A 22,695-nucleotide genomic window follows, 5' to 3' on the forward strand; every position below is an offset into this window, starting at 1 on the left:
ATCATCTGCTGTTGGATTCCTGTAACTCCCAAATGCTCTGAAGTTGCTTCCCAGGTCATTTACTCCTTTGTAGTTGGCCATGTGTGAAATATTCTTTCCTGACGATCCTAGTACAATACCAGTATCTGGAAGGGGTTAATAAGTAATTCACTGGGAGCTAGGGAGATAGTTTCACGAGAACATGTACAGGGCCCTGAATTTTAACCCATGGCCTGAGAACTGTCATGTAACCCCCTTGGCTCCCAGCGCCACAGTGGAGGCATCCTCCCCCCAGTAAGTTAATGAATCACCTTAGAGATCTAGCCCAGAGGCCTGCACTATTTGGTGACTCTAGACCCCCTTCACTTAAACCGTCTTCACCTTCAGGTCTTTGATGCCGGATGGTGACATCTTTGTACCTATCTATTCATCAGAGAGTGGAAAGTTTTAGGTTAGCCAATATGAGGGATTCAGCTTTATAGGAATCCTAGATAGTGTTCTCCAAATCTGTCAGCTCCTAAGAACTATCAGGAAAGTTTTTAAAATACCTAGAGGGAATGAAGATAGCTCAAGGAGCTAGTGTACTTGCTTTGCATGTTGAGAGACTGGGTTTGATATATGGAAGGTTTTCCACCAGGAACATGCCCTAAAGCACAGTGGGATTTGGCCAAAAGAACCAAGTAAGAAAAAAAATTTGTCAGAGGAAGTAGCCTGATGGTAGTCATCACACACTTGCATGAATGTAGTCTTGGGTCTGTGGTCTTGGCACCAAAAATGTCAAGCCTCTTCCTCGCGACTGATTCAGCTGTTTTAAGGGGCCAGGTAATCATCTTAATTATAATTAGGTACACAGTCATTTACATAAACCCCGCCACTTATAAAAGACATATTCCAGACAGTGCTCATGGTTCTTTTGCCTGTCCTTTCCTGAATACAAGTTTAGGATTGCTTTATTCTAGAACCAGTGTCGACGTGGGTTCGGATTTGACCCCATTACTGACTAGCACGTTAATTCAGATAGATATAACTTCTGGATCTCAGGTAAGTTTGGTGCCCTCCAGTTTTACAAGAAGCGAATAGTCTGGGTCCATAGAAAATCAGGATGTATCTATTACCTTCATCCTCATCATCACGCGGCATTTAGATCTGAAAACCCTTTTTACCTCATAATTTCCAAGATTCAGGGAGTGTCTGGGACGCAGGGCCAGAGATCCAGTGCAAGGGCGCTCTAACCACACCCGGGACTTCTTGCTAGGGCTAGGTACTTAGCGCTCTCACCGACGCCACCGCCGCTCTTTGCTACGTCTGCGTGCAGGGCACGGTGCGCCTGCGCAAACGCCGCAGTTTGGGTCAGTATATCGTCAAGGAAAATCCCCAGCTTCTAGGTAAACAAGTTGCCACGTGAGACCGGCGGCACGTGTCCCGTACAGCTCCGAGGTCTCAGCCTATGAAAAGATTCGGAGGGCTGGACTGGCGTTTGTGTCATGGATTGTAGGCAGGTCGGCGGATGTTCCACAGCCAATAACAACACGGAGAGTGGGTGGGGGCGTGACTTTGTTGGAAATTCAATCGATGTTCCAGGGTGGCCCCTCCCTCACGTGGATCCATCTCTGACTGTTTGCAAGCTGACCAATGAGAAGATGACAGCGGCCAGCGGAGCCAATGACTGCTGCGCTGCGGGTCCGCGGGCGCACGCGGCGCGGGCATGGGTCGGAGTCCTCAGGCCAATACGCTTGAGGGGCGGGGCGGGGCACCCTGAGGGCGGGCGGGCCGGGAGGAGCGAGTCCTAGTGGCTGTAGTCCTAGTAGTGAAGACGTCTGACTCTGCGGAAGCACCTTGTGGTGAGTGGTGTGGGCATGGGAACGGAGGGAGGAAGCCGCTGAGCGGCGGCGGGTCTGGATTTTTCTGAGAGGTGTGTTTCTGTGAGTAACAAGGAGCAGTGGAGGGATCCAAATCCTGCGAATGCTCGGTCTCCGCCGCGGGAGCACTCACGGATGTGGGGAATAGAAATTGTGAAGTCAGTTTAGAATGGATGTAGAGTCAGTGACACCAGATCTCTCACCTCCCTAGTATGCGAGGACACCGGCCTGCCTAGAGAGGATCTCAAAAACCCTCAGCAGTGCCTCCCCAGAGGTCGGGGTCAGGACCCTTGTGAACCGGTTGGTGAGTGGTCCAGTTAGTGCCTCCTGTTTGGGTGTGTGGCATACACACCTGAAATCCTTGGAAAAGGCAGGCACTCTGAATAATAGGCCCTGGTAGAGCATATGGCAGGTACCAAAGGACTGACATCATGGTTTGACAAAGGGATGATTTACAGTTTACATGGCTGATAGTCACATGGATGCTCTAGATGTTTCTCTTGTATAAAATCTGAGTTGGTGGGGCTCCGAACAGTCCTAGCAAGGTGGGAGATAAAACTCTTGGGTCCTGAGAGGGAGGTAGTAGTTGTGCATTTTGGCTATGGATGAGTTTTATTTTATCTTTTTTTGTTTGTTTCTTTTGTTTTGTTTTTTTGGGCCACGCCCTACGAAGCACAGGGCTTACTCTCTGCACTGCACTCAGGGATCACTCCTGGCTCTGCTTGAGAGATGATCTTAGGTGCCAGGGTCAGTCTCATTCAAGGCAAGTGCCCTGCCTGCTGTACTTAACATTCCAACTCAGAGTCTCTAACTCTTGAAGATGAATAGACACCAAGTTAGTGCACTGGTGTCTGTAGAAACCACAGTGGTAATGTGAAGTAAGGTGAAAAAAGTGAGGAAGTGGGAATCCTAAGAAATAACTGGGACTGGTGGTTGCCTGGATGATCACTTGAGGATGTGAAAATCGAGGCTGTGATGATTCAGTGTGTGGGGGGAGTGAAACCTGCATGACTCCAGATTGGCCAAAGGGAGAGGAAGGGTGGGAGGCTGTCTGTTCCAGGAACTGATAGTCCTCAGGGTATTTAACATCCAGGTACCTCAATACTGCATAATAGCTCACAGGTTCCTGAAGGGTAAATAACCAGAATTCAGATTGTCAAGAGCTCAGATTGAACTCTAAGCTCCGTTTGGTAAGAATGTGAGAACATACAATGAGGCAATTTGGCAAAGTTTATTAATTCGGAGCCTTAAGAATTCCTTGTGGAATGGAGATAATAATAGATACCCATTGCACAGGGTTATTCCAGGAATTGGATAAGAAATGATGAAATCCTAAGCATGATTTAAAAAAAAATTAGCTAAAAAAAAGACTATTGGGTATAAGAGCAACAGTGACAGAGTGAGGATATTGTGGTTGGGAACTATTTGCACATTCACAAATTTCTGTGACTCCTCTTCAGGCCCTGTCCCCAACCCTAATCCCTCTCCAAGGATCCAGGTCCTAGACTGGGACACTTGCTCTGTTCCAATTCGGTTTCCTCATCCTAGACCCATTCTCTACCCCACTCCTCCCCCCTCCCTCTGCTGCCATTCTAAGAAATTATGCACATAAGGTGGCCGCTAGGGAATGAGCAAAGTTATGACTTATCCGGTGAACCTGGGCTTCCAAAATCCCCCCCTGCCTCTTTGGTAGCGGGCCAGCAGAAGTGTCTGGTTTTGAAGAGGGGGAAAGTCAGTGCCGGGACCTGTGGGATCAAGCCTGCTGTAGGCAGATGCCTTGATTGGAATAAAGAGCTGGGATTGGGCGCCGGGGCGGGGCTGAGGGCTCCTGCTCCTAATCTTCTCCCAGGAATCCTTGACTTGGGAACAGGACAGCAGTCTTTGGATTGGGGGAGAAGCCTCGGCTGGGTGCATATACTGGGCCACTAGCCAGGAGAACATGATGTTCCCAAGTGCGCTGGCCGCCGCCCTCCAGGCCTGGCTGTCTCCCAAACCGCTGCCTCTCCGGCCTCCCTACCCCACATTCCCCGGCCGCATCGCTCCGCCCTCGGCCTCCGCTTTGACGTCACGGCCGAGGTCGCCCGCCCCCTCTCCTCCATTGACGGAAGCGGGACTCGGTTACTGTGGGGACCGTGAGGCAGGATTGCCAGGGCCGTGGGAGCAGGTGGGGGCTGCGGGGAGCGCACGATTCTTTTTCCTGTGTAAGAGGAGGAAGCGGTGGGAGAGCGGAGACTACCGATGTTACTGAAGAGGAAGAAAAATGTTTTCAGGAAAATTCTGAAAACGGAAAAGGGACAGAGTCTCAGGGTATGAGCTGGAGGACATTTTCTAGTGGGAGAGACCAAAGAATCCAGACTCCCAAAGCTTTTGTTCCTTTTTTTTGGGGGGGGGGCAGAAGGGGGCACTTCCGGTGTGCTCAATCAAGGCTTACTCCTGGATCTGTGCTCAGGGATTACTCCTGGTGTGTTTGGAGGGGGGAGGGTCATGTGGTGCCAGAGATCGAATCTGGGTGGGCTCCAATGCAAGTCGAGCACCCGACCCTCTGTGCTACCTTTCTGTCTCCTTGTTTTTAAGGCTATTTTATGAATAACATCCTGGTGTCCCAACTTTTACAGAGCCCTTCCACTGCCACTCCCCACCTATGGGAAATAGAATTTTAAAAGAAAGCTTAGAGTTCATGATAGAGTAAGGGGTGTGCATCACCCATGATTTCAGAATCAGCTTGGGGTCTTCTTCAATTATCACCTATACTTCCAGGGAGCTCTAAGAGGAACTCTCGGCTGAGTTTCTGGGAAAGGGAGGTGTGTCTTTAATCGGTAATTTTTCTGAGTTTAACTGCTACTTTAATCCCCCAAAGAGGACCCTATTCTATTCTTTATTTTGGATGCAGTGTTCTATTCATCCTTAAAAATTCAGCCCATTCTCTATTGCTCAGTCTTTCCCTGTCTATTCTTATTAGCAGTAAAATCACCACATTTCTTGTTGGGAATACAATGAAGGGAAATCCTTGGCTTCTTCTTTTCTTATAATGTATCTGAAGTTCTTGACACCTCACTCTTCTCTGTCTAGGATCCCAGTTGGTCTCTTCTGTCAGTGACCCCTCTGTTTCTGCTAGCCCTGGTTACATGGCCTCCACTTTGGGGGCAGTTTTGTGGGTGGCTGCATCCTTAGGAGAGAAGTACTAGTCACCAGTAGGCTGCCAGGAGACCTTTTCTATGATTGGTCCCAGAAGCACCTGTCTTTGTTCCCCCTTTCCGGCCTCCAGTGGTTCTGATGCCTTGTCCTTTGTTTGCAAGACTTCCCCAGCCCCCTACCAGTGCTTTTAGCTATTCAGAGGATTTCAAGTGTCATAGAAAGGGCCCGGATTAAATAACTTTTATTATGATAAGGCTGGGGAGGAGAACCCAGGAAAGGCTAAACCAGATTTGTTTTCCCCACCTCCACATTTCCAGCCCAGTCATCTGATCCAGTTTAGCCCACCTCTCAGGTTCTTTATTCCACCCCTAGTAAGGCTCCACAAGGCTGGTCAGTTCAGAAAGTATGTAATTCTTATTTTTTAAATTACGTTTTTTGGTTTTGCTTTTGGGCCACACCGGCTGTACTCGGGCTTACTCCTGGCTCTGCCCTCAGGGATCTCTTGGCAGGCTAGGGGACCACATGGGATGCTTGTGATGAAAATCGGGTTTGATGTGCAAGTTAAGGGCCTTACCCGCTGTACTATCTATCCCTCGGCCCCGAATGCTTAAGTACCTATGGTAACCCAGGTGAGCTTACTTTCCCTCCCCTTTATTATTCACTGTGCAAGACATCCTGAGCCCATTGGCTGGGTGGTGGTGTCTGAGGCCCTTCAGTCTAGCGCCAGCACCCAGATCCACGTGCGCCGGTGTGTGTGACACAGCTGTGACCTCAGTAAGAGCTAGTAGCCAATCAGGCGCCAGGACGAAATCCTCAGCCAATCCAGGGCGGGGTCTGAGGCTTGCTGGCAGGAGGCCAATGAGGGGCAGTGCCTGGCATTATGCAACCCGCCTCCTGGCCCCGCGGAGCTCCCACTCGGCGGCGGGCTGTAACGGCGGTGGGCAAGAGGTGCTCGCGCGGAAAAGGTAGGCATTTCGGAGGCCATTCTGGGACAGGTCTGCGATCGCGAGCCGGAACCCCTTCACTTTCAGCCTTATGTGCCGCTTTCGGCCTAAAAGCTCAAACGGCACGCCAGTAGTTCACCTACCTCCCAGTGACTGACCATCTCCATCCTGCCCCTAGTGCCCTAAGTATTCTCCCCAACTCTGCTCTGGGTGTCCGAACTCCTGACCTGCTTGCCATACTTAGCGTTTGCCGACCGCCCCTTTCTTCCCGGCTGTCTTGGCCCCACACCGGACCCTCAGCAGATTTACTCTTGCCTTCTTGCTTGTCTTTTGGGGGAGGGTCCCTGGTTTTGCCTGAGCATCAGGACCCCTGCAGGCCTTCCAAGCTCTCCGGGTTCTCCCTTTCATTCCCTGGCCCCGCGCCGGTCGTGATGTCAGCCGGGTCCGGCCTGGAACATCCCGTTCTCGGCGCTAGTTCCTGCTCCTGGCCACAGTCTTCTTTTTTTTTCTCCAGGCGCTCAAAAAATGCTCGGGGGCTTGGGGGTGTGGTCGACTGGGAGTAGGGGGAGAACTGTGGGCTAACTAGAACCCGTGCTCCGAGCGGAGCGTGCCTGCTTTGGATGGGGGTTGGGTGGTGGTGTGTGACTAGGGAAGTGGAGGACTGTGGAGAGAGAATTTCTGGATCCTTAACAATGGTAGATGCTGGCCGTGGTACTGGTGTTGAGACAAGTGCCGGGGCTAGGAAAGACTGTAAATCCAGACTAAAAAGACCTGGATCCAGACTGGGGGGCTTTTGCGGCGAGGGCCCTGGCAGTTGTGTGTTTCTCTGGAGCAAGGCCCACCCCAGGAACCCTGAGGGCCTCCCTTCTTTCAGCTGCCCTGGAACTGGGGCTCTAATAAAGGTGGGTGACCCCCGACCACACCCTCCAGTATGGGAGTGGGTTCTTCCGTGCTTCCTCTGAGAAATGGGGGAGGGGTCACCCCTCCCACCCTGCTGTGGTCCCTCCAGCAACCGCTGAGCTCAGCTGCTGACGTCCGTTTCCCTGGCAACGGCAGCAGCGGCGGCGGAAGCGCGTGGTGGGGCGCTTGCTAGTCGCGCATGTGCAGTGGGGGTGGTGCCGCCCTTCCCACACCGGATAAAATTAGCCAGGAGGCCTAAATATAGGAGGTTGCCACCTCTCGAAACAGAGCTCTGGAGTCCCAGGCAAAGTAGGAACCAAATGGAGAATTGGGGGATGAAACGTGTCCAGGCCTTGGCCCACTGCCATAATTTTAATCGACCCTGTCTCGGTTCGCCCAGTCCTTACCGGCGGGGGAAGTGGGGTAAGATGCAAGAGAGGCCTCTTTTAACCATCAGCTTTTTTTTTTTTCAAGATGGGGGAAGAGGGAACTGAAATAATTTATGTTTCTAATCAGAGGCTGGGGTCCCAGGAGCCAGGGAACTGGGGAGGGTCTGCACGGAGCCCAGCTTTCTCAAACCTGCCTTCTTGGTCTTCCTCTCCAGGTACTGACTGTGATCGGGCTTCTCAGTTCTCAGGGGTTTGGTTTTCACTTCAGCCAGGCCTTCCGGCTCTCCCTTGTGCATCCCTTGTGCAGCCTCTCCATTGTCCCTGCTCTCCTGCCCCTCCCATGGCCCAGACATGAGTAGCTCCCAAGAAGGGGCTGATGGGGGAGGGGACTCCAGGACCAGGGAATCCTTTTGTCCTGGAGGGACCCCATCCCCTGGGCCTCCCCAGCATCTGCCTTGTCCAGACCCCAACCTGGCTGATGATATGGATGCCAATAGCAATGGCTCAAGTGGCAATGAGTCCAATGGGCCAGAGTCCAGGGGTGCGTCTCAGCGGAGCTCACAAAGTTCCTCCTCGGGCAATGGCAAGGACTCAGCCCTGCTGGAGACCACTGAGAGCAGCAAGAGGTATGTATGGATGATATTGCAGGGCCCGAGAGTGTGTGGATTAGTGCCCCAGGAGACAGGCTCATTGCTACTTCCCCCTCATCTTGTACCTACTCCTTCTCTCTTAGTACAAACTCTCAGAGCCCATCCCCACCCAGCAGTTCCGTTGCCTACAGTCTCCTGAGTGCCAGCTCAGAGCAGGATAACCCATCTACCAGTGGCTGCAGGTTTGTGGGGTGGTAGCTGGGGGAGTGAGCCTGGGGCCCATGCCATGGGCTAGGGCTAATGCTTTACCCTCTCTCTCCCTGTGGGCTCTGCAGCAGTGAGCAGTCAGCTCGGGCAAGGACTCAGAAGGAACTCATGACAGCACTTCGAGAGCTTAAGCTTCGACTGCCACCAGAGCGCCGGGGCAAGGGCCGCTCTGGGACTCTGGCCACACTACAGTATGCGCTGGCCTGTGTCAAGCAGGTGCAGGGTGAGTGGTGCTTCCTGGGAGAAGGTCCAGGTCCTGCGCTACTATGGTGAGGCAGGTCCCACTGAACACCCTATGTCTCTCACCTGGCAGCTAACCAAGAATACTACCAACAGTGGAGCCTGGAGGAGGGGGAGCCTTGTGTTATGGACATGTCCACCTATACTCTGGAGGAACTGGAGCACATCACGTCTGAGTATACACTTCGCAACCAGGTCAGTGTAGCCAAGCCTCACCTGTCTTGCCCCCTCTGCCTTTCACCACAGCTCCTGACTATGCTTTTGTCCTCACCCTCTTGCCCAGGACACCTTCTCCGTGGCTGTCTCCTTCCTGACAGGCCGCATTGTCTACATTTCGGAGCAAGCAGGTATCCTGCTACGCTGCAAGCGGGATGTGTTCCAGGGTGCCCGCTTCTCAGAGTTCCTGGCTCCCCAGGATGTGGGCATTTTCTATGGTTCCACTGCTCCATCCCGTCTGCCCATCTGGGGTGCCGGGGCTTCAGAAGGTAAGGTCCCAAAATGCTTGGAGGGAAACATGATCAGTCATAGGAAAGGTGCCCACACTGTCCAGGGCACTCTTAGTTTTTATTGCTGGGTTCTTCTCAGCCCAGGGAAGGGCTGGAGGGCTGGGCTTACTTCTCTTTTGATCTGTCCCAGGTTCAGGCACTAGGGATTTCACCCAGGAGAAGTCTGTCTTCTGCCGTATCAGGTCGGTGTGGGAAGCAGGATTAAACATCCTCCCCAACTCTTTGCTATACGTACTATGAGGTGGATCAGTGACCCTCTATTGATAGCCCTAATGCCTCTTTTCTTGCTAGAGGAGGTCCTGACCGGGATCCAGGGCCTCGTTACCAGCCATTCCGCCTAATTCCATATGTCACCAAGATCCGGGTCTCAGATGGAGCCCCTGCTCAACCATGTTGCCTGCTTATTGCAGAGCGCATCCACTCGGGTTATGAAGGTAGGTCGATACAGCCTGGAGTGTATGCAGTTCATAGTTGGTTCTCCAGGCTTGGGGTGAGGCAGGATAAGTCTGGGAGGCATGACAGAGTCCCTTAGAACTCTGGAACAGAGTTCTGTCAGGATAAGATCTGAGCCTCCTTCAGAGATAAAGTTTGAGGGCCAAGAATTACCTTAATTTTCAATTCCATTACTGGTAGAAGGCAAGAAAATTGTACATACTATCTTTGTAGGCTAGAGGGCCCAAGGAAGACTTGGGAAGGAGGGCCAGAGGAATAGTACAGCGGGGAGGATGCTTGCCTTGCTACTGCATATAGACCCTTGAGCACAAAGTCAGGAGGAAGCCCTGAGGTGTGGCCCAAAAAGATGTTGGAGGATTTCAGCCCGCCTGACCCCAGGTAGTGTGGAAGTTTGAGGGACTATGTCTTTCTAAATGACACCTAGTGGCAGGCCACACTGTCTGTCTGCAGCTCCTAGGATCCCTCCTGACAAAAGGATCTTCACCACACGACACACGCCTAGCTGCCTCTTCCAGGATGTGGATGAAAGGTGAGGTCAGCACTTGGAGGAAAATGGGAATCCGGGGCTGAGGTCTTGTCACTTTGATGACTCTTTCACTTTCAGGGCTGCCCCGCTGCTGGGCTATCTCCCTCAGGACCTCCTGGGGGCCCCAGTGCTTCTGTTCCTGCATCCGGAGGACCGACCCCTGATGCTGGCAATCCACAAGAAAAGTGAGTCTCTCATTCTGCTCACCGCCTTCTGTTTGCTCCGGGATTTGGACTAACTGAATAGTTGCCGGCCTCTCTCTTGTGCTTGGGTTTTCTGAATTTCACTCCAGTAGGTGCTCCACCCCTGAGCACTCCCTCATGCTGATGGCTACCTCATTTCCCGTTTCCACCAGTTCTGCAGCTGGCGGGCCAGCCCTTTGATCACTCCCCCATTCGCTTCTGTGCCCGAAATGGGGAGTATGTCACCATGGATACCAGCTGGGCTGGCTTCGTGCACCCCTGGAGCCGAAAGGTAGCCTTTGTTTTAGGCCGCCACAAAGTACGCACGTAAGTGGGACATCACCAAGAGTTGGCCCTGAGAGGTGGGGGACCCTGTGTGAGAGGGCTCATCTTGTACTTCCCCACCCTACAGGGCACCTCTGAATGAGGACGTGTTCACTCCTCCTACTCCCAGCCCAGCATTGTCCCTTGACCCTGATATCCAGGAGCTATCTGAGCAGATCCATCGGCTGCTGTTACAGGTTTGTGTTGAGGAGAGGAGAGAATCTGGGGGCATGTGGAAGGGGAGGGGAGTTTCATGTGGACTCCTAACCCGTCACTCTCCTTGCCTTAGCCTGTGCACAGCCCCCCCACAGGGCTCTGTGGAGTTGGTCCTGTGACTTCCCCAGGCCCTCTCCTCAGCCCTGGCTCCTCCAGTGAGAGCAACGGGGGAGACACCGAGGGGCCTGGCCCTCCTGCCCCGGTGAGTGTCCCTCTCTCCCTTCACCCTCTGGATTCCCATTCCCAGGTTCTCCTAGGAATTAGTACTGCTAGTCCTAGGGGAACTTGACCTTGTCACCTTCTCCTTTTCTTCTTTGTTCTGCTCTCATCTTTGTCATCATGCTTAACTCTCAGTGTGTTGCCACATGGGACCCTGAGGCTGTTCTGTCTGTCCCACAGGTGACCTTCCAGCAGATCTGTAAGGATGTCCATCTGGTGAAGCACCAGGGCCAGCAGGTCTTCATTGAGTCCCGCACCCGGCCACTAAACCGGCCTCGCCTCCCTAGTGAGTTGGTGAGGGTATAGGTGAGGAGTGAGACCTGGATGTCCTGTGGCCTTCTCCCTGAACCCCAAGAAATGCTATTCTTTCCTCTCAGCTACAGGCGCATTCAAAGCTAGGACCTTTCCCTGCCGGTCCCCAGACCCAGAGTTGGAGTCAGCTCCTTCCAGCCAGACCCCTCTAGCTGTGGTCCCTGAAGAGGCAGAGAGGAAGGAAGCCTCTGGTTGTTCCTACCAACAGATCAACTGCCTGGACAGCATTCTTAGGTAAGACCGATTTGGCCCTTTCTGTTTGAGTCCTACCTGCACCCCACTCCAGGCTTTGCCTCCATGTCTTTTTTTTTTTTCTTTTTGGGTCACACCCAACAGTGCACAGGGGTTACTCCTGGCTCTGCACTCAGGAATTATTCCTGGCGGTGCTGGGGTATGGGATGCTGGGAATTGAACCCGGGTCGGCCGAGTGCAAGGCAAAGGCCCTACCCGCTGTGCTATCGCTCCAGCCCCTTTGCCTCCATGTCTTTCCTCTGCTCACTGACAGGTACCTAGAGAGCTGCAGCATTCCTGGCACGACCAAGCGTAAATGTGCCTCCTCTTCCTCCTGTACTGCATCCTCAGCCTCTGATGATGACAAGCAGAAGACAGGGCCAGTCCCTGTGGGGGCCAGGAAAGGTAAAAGACCCTTCAGTGTGTACTCCACTCTCACTGCCCTGTCCTCTTCCTGTGATCCTGTCTCTCTCTGTTTCTGCCTTGGGGCCCCATTTTGTTCCTTGTCCCATCCTCAGCCCTCAAACCTCTGGACTCCTCCCTTCCTTTAAACCCATCACCCACCACCCCGGGATAAACCTCTTAATCTCCTGGCGGGGCGAGGTTGGTAACTTGCAGCCATCTCTCTGCACAGATCCGGCATCAGCAGTGCTGTCTGGGGAGGGGGCCACTCCTCGGAAGGAGCCAGTGGTGGGTGGCACCCTGAGCCCGCTCGCCCTGGCCAATAAGGCAGAGAGCGTGGTGTCCATCACCAGTCAGTGTAGCTTCAGCTCCACCATCGTCCATGTGGGAGACAAGAAGCCCCCGGAGTCGGGTATGGGCATGGAATGAGGGGCCATTGCCTGGGCTCCACTTGTTCCCCTCCTACTGACCTTCACCTGCCCCTGCAGCCTCTGGGCTCGGGCTGCTGCTTCGCTGTCCACCCCAACCAGCCTGTACTGCTTCACCTCTCCCCATCCAGCAGCCTGTATTTTTCCTGGGGGTTCACAGTCGTCTGGGGGATTCAGATCTGGGTTGCTGACTGCGTAGGGTTCTGAAAACAAGGACTATTGAAACCTCTCCCTTAAGGGTCTGTGGACATTGACCTGGAAAACGTGTGAGGGACAGGCAAAGGGGGTGCTTCTCAAATAGCCTTGGAAGTGTCACCCTAGGAGATTGCCATTGGAGGGTACTGGGTATCCTCTCTCATCCCGGGACTCCTTAGCATGGAAAAGAGGGAGGACCAGCCTTTCTCAGGCAAAGGGGATGCAAGGGACCCAGGCTGGTCTGTAGGCAGAGGTCAGGGGATGGTTAAGTGTTGGGCAGGGAGGGTGTGGTGATTTGTTAATCTGGTCTAAAATAATTCCATAATCTTTTTCCCATCTCCCTTTCCTCAGACATTGTCATGATGGAGGACCTGCCTGGGCTAGCTTCAGGCCCAGCCCTCAGCCCTGCAGTAGCCCCTGACCCCGTCCCAGACGCTTACCGCCCAGTGGGTTTGACCAAGGCAGTTCTGTCCCTGCACACACAGAAGGAGGAGCAGGCCTTCCTCAGCCGCTTCCGTGACCTGGGTAGGCTGCGTGGCCTCCACAGCTCCTCCATGGCTCCCTCGGCCCCTGGTGAGCGGGTAGCCACCCATTAGTCAGTCTAAAGTCAGACTGCTGGGCACAAAGGGGGGTCTTGAGGGTGAAATTCCAGTTCCAGGAAGCCAGACCCTTCAGAGGGACGGGGTCTTCACTCGCCTCTTCCTCTCCTTCCCCCTGGGTGGCAGTTCTGAGCCAGGGCCTGAGGAGGGCAGTGGGCAGGGCTGGTACTGAGGCAGGCAGGTAGAACTCCTGCATAGAAGGCTTCAGGCGCAAGCAGGAAGTTTGTCTGCCACAGACTCAAGTTGTTGATGATCAAGAGGTCTGTATAGGAAGGGCTGGGATCCCCCGGGAGTGGGTTGAACTCTGAGGGCAGATGACAGCCCTCCAAGGTACTCAGAGAGGGGATCTACAGGTAGACACAGGACGGGGCTTTCCCGTGCTGCTTCACTCCATTGTGAGCTAGCCGGAGCAGTGTCTGAACTGGCAGCAGTACCCAGACTGGTGGTTCCTATAGGATTTGGGTAGATGGACCCGAGTTGCTGCCCACTCACCCATGGAGCTACCCGCCTCCAGCCCTGTATTGTGCATGCCTCCATGCTACCTCTCATTAACCTTACCCCAACTCCTTTCTCAGTGAATACCCCTCTCCCTGGCTCCTGAGACCGCCCGAGTTGAGGGGGGTGCTTCCCAAGGGTTTCCCTACCTCCTTGAGTCCCCTCTGTTCTAGTGAGCCAGAAAACCAAACTCTAGGGGACTTTGCCCTCTCCCTGGCCAGCATGTTAGGCCAATGGGGGCGGGGTGGCCTGGGTGCTAACCCCCTAGGTTGAGTCTCTGGATAACCCTGGTTTCTCCCCACAGGCTGCCACCATGGCCCTGAGCCCTCTGGCCGCCGACACCACTGCCGATCCAAAGCCAAGCGCTCACGCCACCACCAGACTCCCCGGACCGAAGCCCCCTGCTATGTCTCCCACCCCTCGACTATGCCATCCTCTGCCCCTTGGGCCCCACCACCAGCTACTACTCCCTTCCCAGCTGTGGTCCAGCCCTACCCTCTTCCAGTATTCTCTCCGAGAGGAGGCCCCCAGCCTCTTCCCCCTTCCCCTACATCCATGTCCTCTACAACTTTCTCTGCCCCCCTGGTGACCCCGATGGTGGCCTTGGTACTCCCTAACTGTCTGTTCCCTACTCCAACCAGTTACCCTTGTGGGGTGCCCCAGACTTCTGCCGAGGGGCCTACAACTCCTGCCTCCCATTCTCCTCCTTCGTCTCTGCCCCTTCTGCCCCCCAGCCCTACTCACCACCCAGAAGCTCCATTATTCAATTCGAGATGTAGCTCCCCACTCCAGCTAAATCTGCTGCAGCTTGAGGAGACCGCCCGAGTTGAGGGGGGTGCTGTTGCAGGGGGCTCTGGGGACAGTGCTGGGCCCCCGCCTCCCAGTGAGGAGGCTGCTGAGCCAGAGGCCAGACTGGTGAGCACTGACCTCTTTGCACCCTCTTTCCAGCCCCCACCCAGCCCCTTGCTCCTCCTTCACTTGGTGCTTCTTCCTGCTCTTGTCTGCCTGCCTGCCATTGCAGTCTCCAGCAGATGGTATTGTGGGGTGGGAGACCCCTGCTGACTTTCTGAATGAATGGGCACTGTCCTGTCTGTCTGGTGGGAGGTGAGAACAGCCCAGTACCTCTGAGAGCACATCTGCCACTTGGAAAGGGCTCAATGCCACATCCCTTCATGTCTGTTCTCCTTGTCTTGGCCCCACTGTCAAGGAGTGGGATCAGAGACCACTAGGGCTGGGTGTAGCCCTACCTACAGAAGTAATCCCTGTCCTGTCCTTCCTCCTCCTCCTCAGGTGGAGGTGACTGAGTCCTCCAATCAGGATGCACTTTCGGGCTCCAGTGATCTGCTGGAGTTGCTGCTGCAGGTGGACTCTCACTCGGGCACAGGCTCTGCTGCCTCGGGCTCCTTGGGCTCTGCCATGGGCGCTGGATCCGGTTCAGGCTCTCAGGAGTGGGGCAGCACTTCAGCCAGCATCACACGTGAGTGTCCGCCCTCCAGCATCTCCTGGGGTAGGACAGTGACGGGTATGGGGACAGGCTGTGCTTCCTGAGGCCAGCGGACTGGTTATGCGGCCCGGAAAGCTGTCTTAGGAGGCTCTGGGAGTTGGGAGCATGGGCCATCCTGATGCCAGGTGCCTGTCTCCACCTGCTCTTGCCTCACAGGCAGCAGTCAGAGCAGCCACACAAGCAAGTACTTTGGCAGCATCGACTCTTCCGAGGCAGAGGCTGGAGTTGCCCAGGGTAGGGTTGAGCCTGGGGATCAGGTCATCAAGTATGTGCTCCAGGATCCCATCTGGCTGCTCATGGCCAATGCTGACCAGCATGTCATGATGACTTACCAGGTGCCGTCCAGGTGAGTTTTCCAAGGGGCTAGAGACTGGTTTGGGCTTTTTTTTTTTTTTCCCCTGGGCCTGGCTTTGCTCTAGGGCTTCCCATTTTACCCTTGGCCCTGGGAGCTCCATTATTAGTTTCTTCCAGGATGTGGGCAGCTCTTCTGGACTTGAAAATCTGGAAACCCAGAGGGTGAATTTAGGGGAGGAGAATGAGGAGTGGGTGGGCACAGCAGGAAGAGTGTGAACGCCGAGCCCCACTTCTAGCCTCTCCCTCTGTACCCTCTTCTTGAGCAGGGACATGGCCTCTGTATTGAAAAAGGATCGGGAGCAACTCCGGGCCATGCAGAAGCAGCAACCGCGATTTTCAGAAGAGCAGCGGAGAGAGCTGGGTGCCGTGCACTCCTGGGTCTGGAAGGGCCAACTGCCTCGGGCTCTCGATGTGATGGTGAGAGGCATAAGTCTGGGCTGCGGGGAGAAAAGAGAACTCAGTTCAAGTTGAAGGGATAGAGCTAGGGTCTGATCTGTGTCCCTGAATCATTGTTTTTAGGTTTGTTTAACCCAGGGGGTTAAACCCAGTGCTGTACCAGTGAGTTCCATTGCCATCAGTGGAATGTTTCATTTTTGGTTTTTGGGCTGTGCTCAGAGGTTACTACTGGCTCAGGGATCATTTTTTTTTTTTTTTTAATTTAGCTTTTTGGGTCACACCTGGCGATGCACAGGGGTTACTCCTGGCTCTGCACTCAGGAATTACTCCTGGCGGTGCTCAGGGGACCATATGGGATGCTGGGATTAGAACCCGGGTTGGCCGCGTGCAAGGCAAACGCCCTACCCGCTGTGCTATCGCTCCAGCCCCCTCAGGGATCATTCTTGGCGGGAGCCGAGGGACCATATGAGAACCCAAGTCAGCCACAAGCAAGGCAAATGCCCTACTATTGTATTATCACTCCGGAATGTTATTTTGTTTGTTTTGGGGCCACACCTAGTGATGTTCAGGGGTCACTCCTGGCTCTGCACTCATGGATCACTCCTGGTGGTGCTTGGGGGACCATATGGGATGCTGGGTTTGCCACGTGCTGCCTTCTGTACTATTGCCCCTAGAAGGTTATTTTGAAGGATAATCATTTCACTGAATTGGCTCCTGGGTTATAAAGTATTAACCACATGAGCTATTTAGGTCTTTTCTGAATTTCTTCTATATCAACATAAGGTAAAGTTCATCTTCCAGCCTTGCTTTTCCAACCCAGGTGCATTGTTTCTAGAAGATACCTTTTGGGATATTCTCTTGGACTGTAGGACAGGGAGTTGGGGTGACAGGTCAGCAGTGAGAACTCTTGTGTGACTCACTCATCCCCTTTTTCCTTCTAAGGCCTGTGTGGACTGTGGCAGTAGCACCCAAGACCGTGGCCAGCATGATGACCCACTCTTCACGGAGCTCGATGGACTGGGGCTGGAGCCTATGGAGGAGGGTGGAGGCGAGGGTGGCGGCACTGGTGAAGGTGGAAATGAGACCCAGACCCAATTTGGGACCAGGGTCTCAAGCTCTCAGGACTTGGCTATGGAGGAGGAAGAACAAGGTGGGAGCTCATCCAGTCGAGCCTTAACTGCCACAGAAAATGGCACAAGCTAAACTACATTTGGGCCATCTCTAGGCGTGCATGAGGAGGTTCCTTCCATGCCCCAAATCTCAGAACTCGTTTATGACTGGACCAACCAATAGAAAACTGCCCAAGCAACTGCCGCTGTAGGAAGCCAGAGACCCTTGTCACCAGCCAGGGACCCAGGGGCTGCCTCTGACCTCTTAGGGAACAGAGGTTTGGAACTCTCCAGTCCAGTTCACAGTAGCCTCACCTGTAACCCCTAGAGAGGAGGTCGCCTTCACCTGGACAACATTGCTGGCAAGCTGCTGAAGTGGTTTCCCCAAAACCTGCTCGGCCAAGTCTGGGTTCCAAGGGTTGGGCTACACTTATTTATTGGGGGGAACAGTCCTCTTTCCTTCCTCCTGATGGGAGGAAGGTCTGAGGCCCAAGCAGGACCCAGTAGTGGTCTGAACCCCTAGCTGCTCCAGGGTGGGGGAGGTTGGTGGACCATGGAGTCCCTGGTGCTGCCCCTCAGGTGGGACCCAGACGTTCTCAGCTGTACCTCTACCGATGGCATTTGTGTTTTTGATATCGTGTCTGTTATTTTTTAATACAAAAAGAAAAAATGACTTTGTGGATGAAGTTTGGGGGTGGGTGAGGGGCGCTTTGTAGGGAGGTGTCGCCCCACTTTGAGAAAGGTAGAATGGGCAGTTTCCTCCTTAAGGGTACAATGTCTCTCCCCATCCCACCATTCTATGTGTTTTGAATTATTTTTATTTTTGTAGCAAAAATAAAAGGGTGGGGGCCAAACCCATGTGTGTACTTTACCCTGAGCCACATCCCAGTTTCCCCTCTCCACCCCTTTCTAATGAAGGCTGAACCCTTACTCACCAGTAGCATTATCATAGCTGGGGTTTTCTCACAAGAGAGATGAGAGGCAACTTGGGGGCAAGCTCCAACGTGGGCAATGGAACCCTGAAGACGGGAAAACACTTCACCTGGTAGTCCTCTGAAGCAGCTGAGGGTAACTCATAAGGGTTGGCTTTAAGCAGGTCAGTTTAGGTTACTAAGGGTCAGCGAGGCGTGTATCCATTCTCACGGCCATGTTGGTATCCGAAGGCGTGGAAGAAAAGGATGTAGTGTCGGTCATATGCCTCAGAACCTGAGCAAGGAAAACTGAAAGGGGCAAACACTGATAATCATACTTAATTGTAATTGCTTTAGTGGAGCAGATTAATATCACATCTACCTCTAGGCACGACAGGTTACATGCCGGCGCCGTGGCTTAGCTGGTTAAAGCGCCTGTCTAGTAAACAGGAGATCCTGGGTTCGAATCCCAGCGGTGCCTGCGGGTTACCAAAGGTGGTATATTATTGCTGCGGCTTTATCTCGACTTTAGGAAGATTCTTGCAGCTTCAATCCTCTTTGAGCTTTCATCCCAGTGCACTTTTAGTGTGCATTTGGACGCGTATTCTCATAACCCAGGGTGAAGCTGGCTTTCTTACCTAGTTGTCAGATATAGGGGGTGTTGGGGTCGGGCTCCGGCTAATTTAGTCGATGCATTGTGGTTCTTTTCAGGGTGGAAAAACAGGGAAATCAGCGGGGCAAGTAAAGGAAGTTCTCCCGTACGGTCTTAACAGGCGCATGCGCAGCACAGTTCCAGGGCACGAAGCGGGCGGGCCTGATGACAGGCAGCTATAGTTACGCAGATGCAGCACTACACGCGGCTGTGATGGCCGAGTGGTTAAGGCGTTGGACTCGAAATCCAATGGGGTCTCCCCGCGCAGGTTCGAATCCTGCTCACAGCGCTGGTAGTTTTGGGAACGAGTAGGACAGACTGGTGGGGTAACTCTTTTGTTTCTGTGGTGCTTTGTTCATTTGGAACAGATCCCTCATTTATTTTGAGGCTCTTAGGACCTAGGTTCTCTAGGGTTCTCAGCCACCGAGGGCCAGTCCGGGAGCGCCCTCTTGCGGGCCTTAGACACCTGCTACCCCTCTTTCAAAAGGTAGTCTTGCAAAATCCTTTCACAGCAGTTTTAAGTCTTAAAGCCCCCAAACCCAGTGCAAATCGGCAATCATATTAGGTGTCCAGAGGGTTCCTTCGGCTTCTCAACTTTTGGTGCCGCAGAGTCAACATGGCATGTGAAAGTTTTTTTTTTTATCTCCACAATCGCACTTCCAGAGGGAGTCTGAGCATCGATTATTCCTTTCTCATTACTGTACTAAGACCAATCCTTACACTTAGATTTCCCATTTCCCCTGGTCCTCAAGGAGGCCAATATCAATTTTTTCTTCGTGATTGGACTGTTTCACTAGCCTGCAAACATATTGAAATATATCCTAATTTGAAGCAAACAAGACAACAAAATCTATTTAGTACCTCCCTCACATCACATCACCTCCAGTCATTCCATTTCTCTGTTCCCCTCTATGGCCAAACAAGTTATCTTTTACCACTGTCTCCAATTTCACATCCTCCTGAATCATCTAATCAAATGCATCAATCTCTTTAAAACTGCTCTTACCAAATGATCTTCATATTGCTAAACCATGGCTTAGCAATTGACACAGAGGCTTACTCTCTCCTCATAGAATGACTCTTATTTGTCTTCCAGGACACCACAGCTGTATGGTATTCTTTCTACTTCATTAGCAGCTCATTCACAGACTCTTTTGGTGGTTCTTTGCTAGATCTCTGGATGTTTCTGTTTTCCAAAACTCAAATGATCTCTATCTACACTCATTCTTTCTGTGATCTCCAATCTCATGACTTTAAATGTAAATAATAGTATATATTAATATAGTCCAAACTTTCAAGAATTCAAGAAGATTCAAGAATTCTTCCTTGAATCACAGGTGCATGTATCTTCTCTCTCCTTATCACATCCAGTTTGGTATCTAGCAGGAAGGGAATCACAACAGAAATGTCCCAACCAAACTCCTGCTCGCTTCCCATTTCTAAACATTTCTAAATGTTTAGTTCTACTTTTCACTACCTCAACACTATACCCTGGTCCCAAACCACTCTCATCTTAGCAGATTGTTGCAAAAGCTATATTATTTCCTGGATTTTGCTCTTGTTCTGTTTCCCTGATAAGTTTTCTCTCAGCACAATGGATGAACTGATTCTTGTAAAACATAAATCTGACATGTTTCTGTCATTCCTCTCCAAAATCTTCCAATAGAGTATCAATATAAATTCATGGTTTTGATGTATACAGAAACAAGTTGTGTGTATGTGTGTGTGTGTGTGTGTGTGGTATGTGTGTGTGTGTACAATATAGAATACGTATGTTTCCGAGTTCTAGCCAAAGAGAGGCTAGAAGAATGATACACAATAGTGATGAGAATAACAAACTCTGAAATTTTGGTTACTAAATATCTTCTAAAACAAACCATAGAGCCAGAGAGATAGGACAGTGGGTAGGGCATTTGCCTTGCACCCAGATGAACTTGGTTTGATCCCTAGTACCACATATGGTTCCTTGAACATTGCCAGGAGTGATCCCTGAGCACAAAGCCAAGAGTAATCCCTGAGCAGAGAAAAGGCTGATACTAGGACTGAGGCATGGGAATTAAAACATTATGTATATAGGGGGCTGGAGTGATAGCACAGCGGGTAGGGAGTTTGCCTTGCACAGGGCCGGCCCAGGTTCGAATCCCAGCATCCCATATGGTCCCCTGAGCACCGCCAGGGGTGATTCCTGAGTGCATGAGCCAGGAGTGACCCCTGTGCATTGCTATGTGTGACTCAAAAGGCAAAAAAAAAAAAAAAAATTATGTATATATATATGTATACATATAAACATTATGTATATATATATAAAACTTGCTAAGGCTTATAGCTAAAGGCACTCCCATTAGCTAAATGTTGAACAATTTAAGCATCAATTTTTTTGTTTGTTTTTGGGCCATGTCTAACAATGCTCAAGGGTATCTTGTAGTGCCAGAGCTCAAACCTGCATGCACATTAGATCTTTGTGCTATCTTCATTGTCATTGAGCATTAAATTACTGTAATGGATTTATTTTTACTTTTGCTTTTGGGCCATACATGGTGATACTTAGAATTTACTCCTGACTTTGCACTCAGGAATTTCTTCTGGTGCGCTCGGGGGACCATATGGGATGCTGGGGATAACGCTTGGTAGGCTTGGGGGATTGTATGCTGGGGATCAAACCTGGGTTGGCCATGTACAAGGCAAGTGCCTGTTGTACTATGGCTCTGGCCCCCTATGATAGACTCATTGAATAAAGTAAGATTTCTAAATTCATATCAGTACAGACAAATGAGAAAAAAATTTAGAGCAAGTTTCCAGCTTAGAGTACTGACATTACAAATAATGAACACTAAAATAGTAGACATTTTGATCATAGAAACTATTTCAAAGTATCTTTTCAAAGATTACATATTACTAGTCAGGAGAAACCAGGCAGATGAGGTTATCCTAGTCTCATAATCAAAGTCAATATCTTAGTATTAGGACAGCTTTCATGTGTCTTCTGATGGGATTATACCAAGGATAGACACTTCGGTAGTTCCTGCCTAAAGGGCATAATCTGAGTAACAAAGTTAATCATCCAGAGATATACGACCATCCAAGCTGAAGCTAGTCAACAAAACAAAGGTCTTAAACTTTAAAAAAAATTTTTTTAATGTGAAGGCAATGACTAAATGATACTTCCAGATTAAATGAGACTGGAAAGACATAACAGAGACATAACATGTAACGTGTGACCATGGAATAGATCCTGGATTGGATTCTGGACTGAATTTGAGAAAGATTGCTGAAGGACACTATTGAAAAATTTAAGGACATCTAATGTGGATTGGGGATTAAAGAATAGTATCATTTTAATATTTTGATAAGTCTAGTATCTATTATTGTGCTGTGTATGCCCTTGTTCTTAGGAAATACACAGTAACTACAGACCTGAGGCTCTTTCCAGTTTACAACCAATGGTGCAGAACAAAATATATTTGGAGAAATGTGATAAAGCAAGTGGGACAAGTATAAACAATAGACTGAGAGGAAAGTACACACAGTTCCTTGTAACATGTGAAAATTTGAAATTATATATTTTAGTGCCAAACAAAAAAGGGGCAAAAATGTCCTCCAGTGGCCAGATAGTATAGAAGGTAGGGTGCTTGCCTTGCGTTAGGCTGACCCAGGTTTAAACAATCCCATAGGTTCCCCATGTAGAGCCAAGAGTAATTCCTGCAGAACCAGTAGTAACTCTTTGGATGTGGCCCAACGCAAATAGAAATGTCCTCTAAGGGCCAAATTGTCCTCCAAGGGCCAGAGAGAGAGTGTGAACACGTGTGAAATCCCCAGCACTGCATATGGTTCCCATGCACTAAGCTTGGAACTGCCAGGAATAAATCCTTGGGTGTGCCCCATATGCTCTCCAATGGCTTCTTTTTCTTTTTTCTTGTTTTAAACATTTTTTTGGGTCACCTGGTGATGCTCAGGGGTTACTCCTGGCGGTGCATGGACAGACCATATGGAATGCCGGGAATCAAACCACCCATGAGCAAGTACTACACACTGTACTATCACTCTGGCCTCTCCAATGGCTTATTTCAATAAAGAATGAGTCCCTCCAAGTTTGCAAGGTCCCACATGATCAGTCTCCTTTATGGCACAGTTCTCATCTCCAGTAACTTCCGCACTTGCTACCTCTTCTCCAGCCCATTTCCCTTGCAGTTTTTGTCGCCTTGACTACCAGGCGAGTTAGTCCTGGTGCTTGGGGGACTATATAAGATGCCGGGGATACAACCTGGGCTGAACATGTGCAAGGCAAGCATCTTACTTGCTGTGCTATCTTTCCAGCCCCTTATCTCTTCAATTTTATTCTCTAAGAGTCCTCCTTAATTGTGTTTCTAAAATTAAAGTT

General features: G+C 51.3%; 1 protein-coding gene and 2 non-coding genes across 7 annotated transcripts; all 3 read left to right on the plus strand.

Moving 5' to 3' along the window:
* The first annotated feature begins 1,697 nt into the window (after positions 1-1,697).
* On the plus strand, positions 1,698-17,427 carry PER1 (period circadian regulator 1). 5 transcript variants are annotated; one of them, XM_055131307.1, is made up of 23 exons: positions 1,698-1,820; positions 7,422-7,832; positions 7,940-8,038; positions 8,132-8,286; positions 8,377-8,498; positions 8,587-8,788; positions 8,940-8,991; positions 9,101-9,243; positions 9,713-9,791; positions 9,867-9,973; positions 10,144-10,297; positions 10,383-10,491; positions 10,584-10,712; positions 10,910-11,015; positions 11,107-11,275; positions 11,547-11,677; positions 11,907-12,086; positions 12,649-12,870; positions 13,696-14,306; positions 14,682-14,868; positions 15,052-15,241; positions 15,513-15,666; positions 16,588-17,427. In XM_055131307.1, the coding sequence occupies exons 2-23, from the start codon at positions 7,558-7,560 to the stop codon at positions 16,846-16,848; spliced, it is 3,837 nt and encodes a 1,278-aa protein (XP_054987282.1). In that variant the 5' UTR covers positions 1,698-1,820; positions 7,422-7,557; the 3' UTR covers positions 16,849-17,427. The 5 variants fall into 5 exon arrangements, with proteins under 5 accessions (XP_054987282.1, XP_054987281.1, XP_004604902.1 ...); XM_055131306.1 differs by lacking the exon at positions 1,698-1,820 and adding an exon at positions 5,817-5,938; XM_004604845.2 differs by lacking the exon at positions 1,698-1,820 and adding an exon at positions 5,817-5,938 and having other exon boundaries at positions 15,516-15,666.
* A 645-nt stretch (positions 17,428-18,072) lies between these two features.
* Positions 18,073-18,146, plus strand: TRNAT-AGU (transfer RNA threonine (anticodon AGU)). The gene has a single exon. It is a non-coding gene; the product is annotated as a tRNA-Thr (tRNA).
* Positions 18,147-18,524: 378 nt separating this feature from the next.
* Positions 18,525-18,606, plus strand: TRNAS-CGA (transfer RNA serine (anticodon CGA)). The gene has a single exon. It is a non-coding gene; the product is annotated as a tRNA-Ser (tRNA).
* The last annotated feature ends 4,089 nt before the right edge of the window (positions 18,607-22,695 follow it).

This window comes from Sorex araneus, chromosome 3 (genome assembly GCF_027595985.1).
Source record: "Sorex araneus isolate mSorAra2 chromosome 3, mSorAra2.pri, whole genome shotgun sequence".
Taxonomy (NCBI): Eukaryota; Metazoa; Chordata; class Mammalia; order Eulipotyphla; family Soricidae; genus Sorex; species Sorex araneus.

What these genes read in the sequence shown, in the direction of transcription:
- PER1 (XM_055131307.1), top strand. Translation starts at nt 7,558, where the DNA reads ATGAGTAGCTCCCAAGAAGGGGCTGATGGGGGAGGGGACTCCAGGACC. An exon ending in GGCCGCCACAAAGTACGCAC is followed by an intron (nt 10,298 to 10,382) that starts GTAAGTGGGACA and finishes CCCACCCTACAG; the next exon opens with GGCACCTCTGAATGAGGACG. An exon ending in TCCATCGGCTGCTGTTACAG is followed by an intron (nt 10,492 to 10,583) that starts GTTTGTGTTGAG and finishes TCCTTGCCTTAG; the next exon opens with CCTGTGCACAGCCCCCCCAC.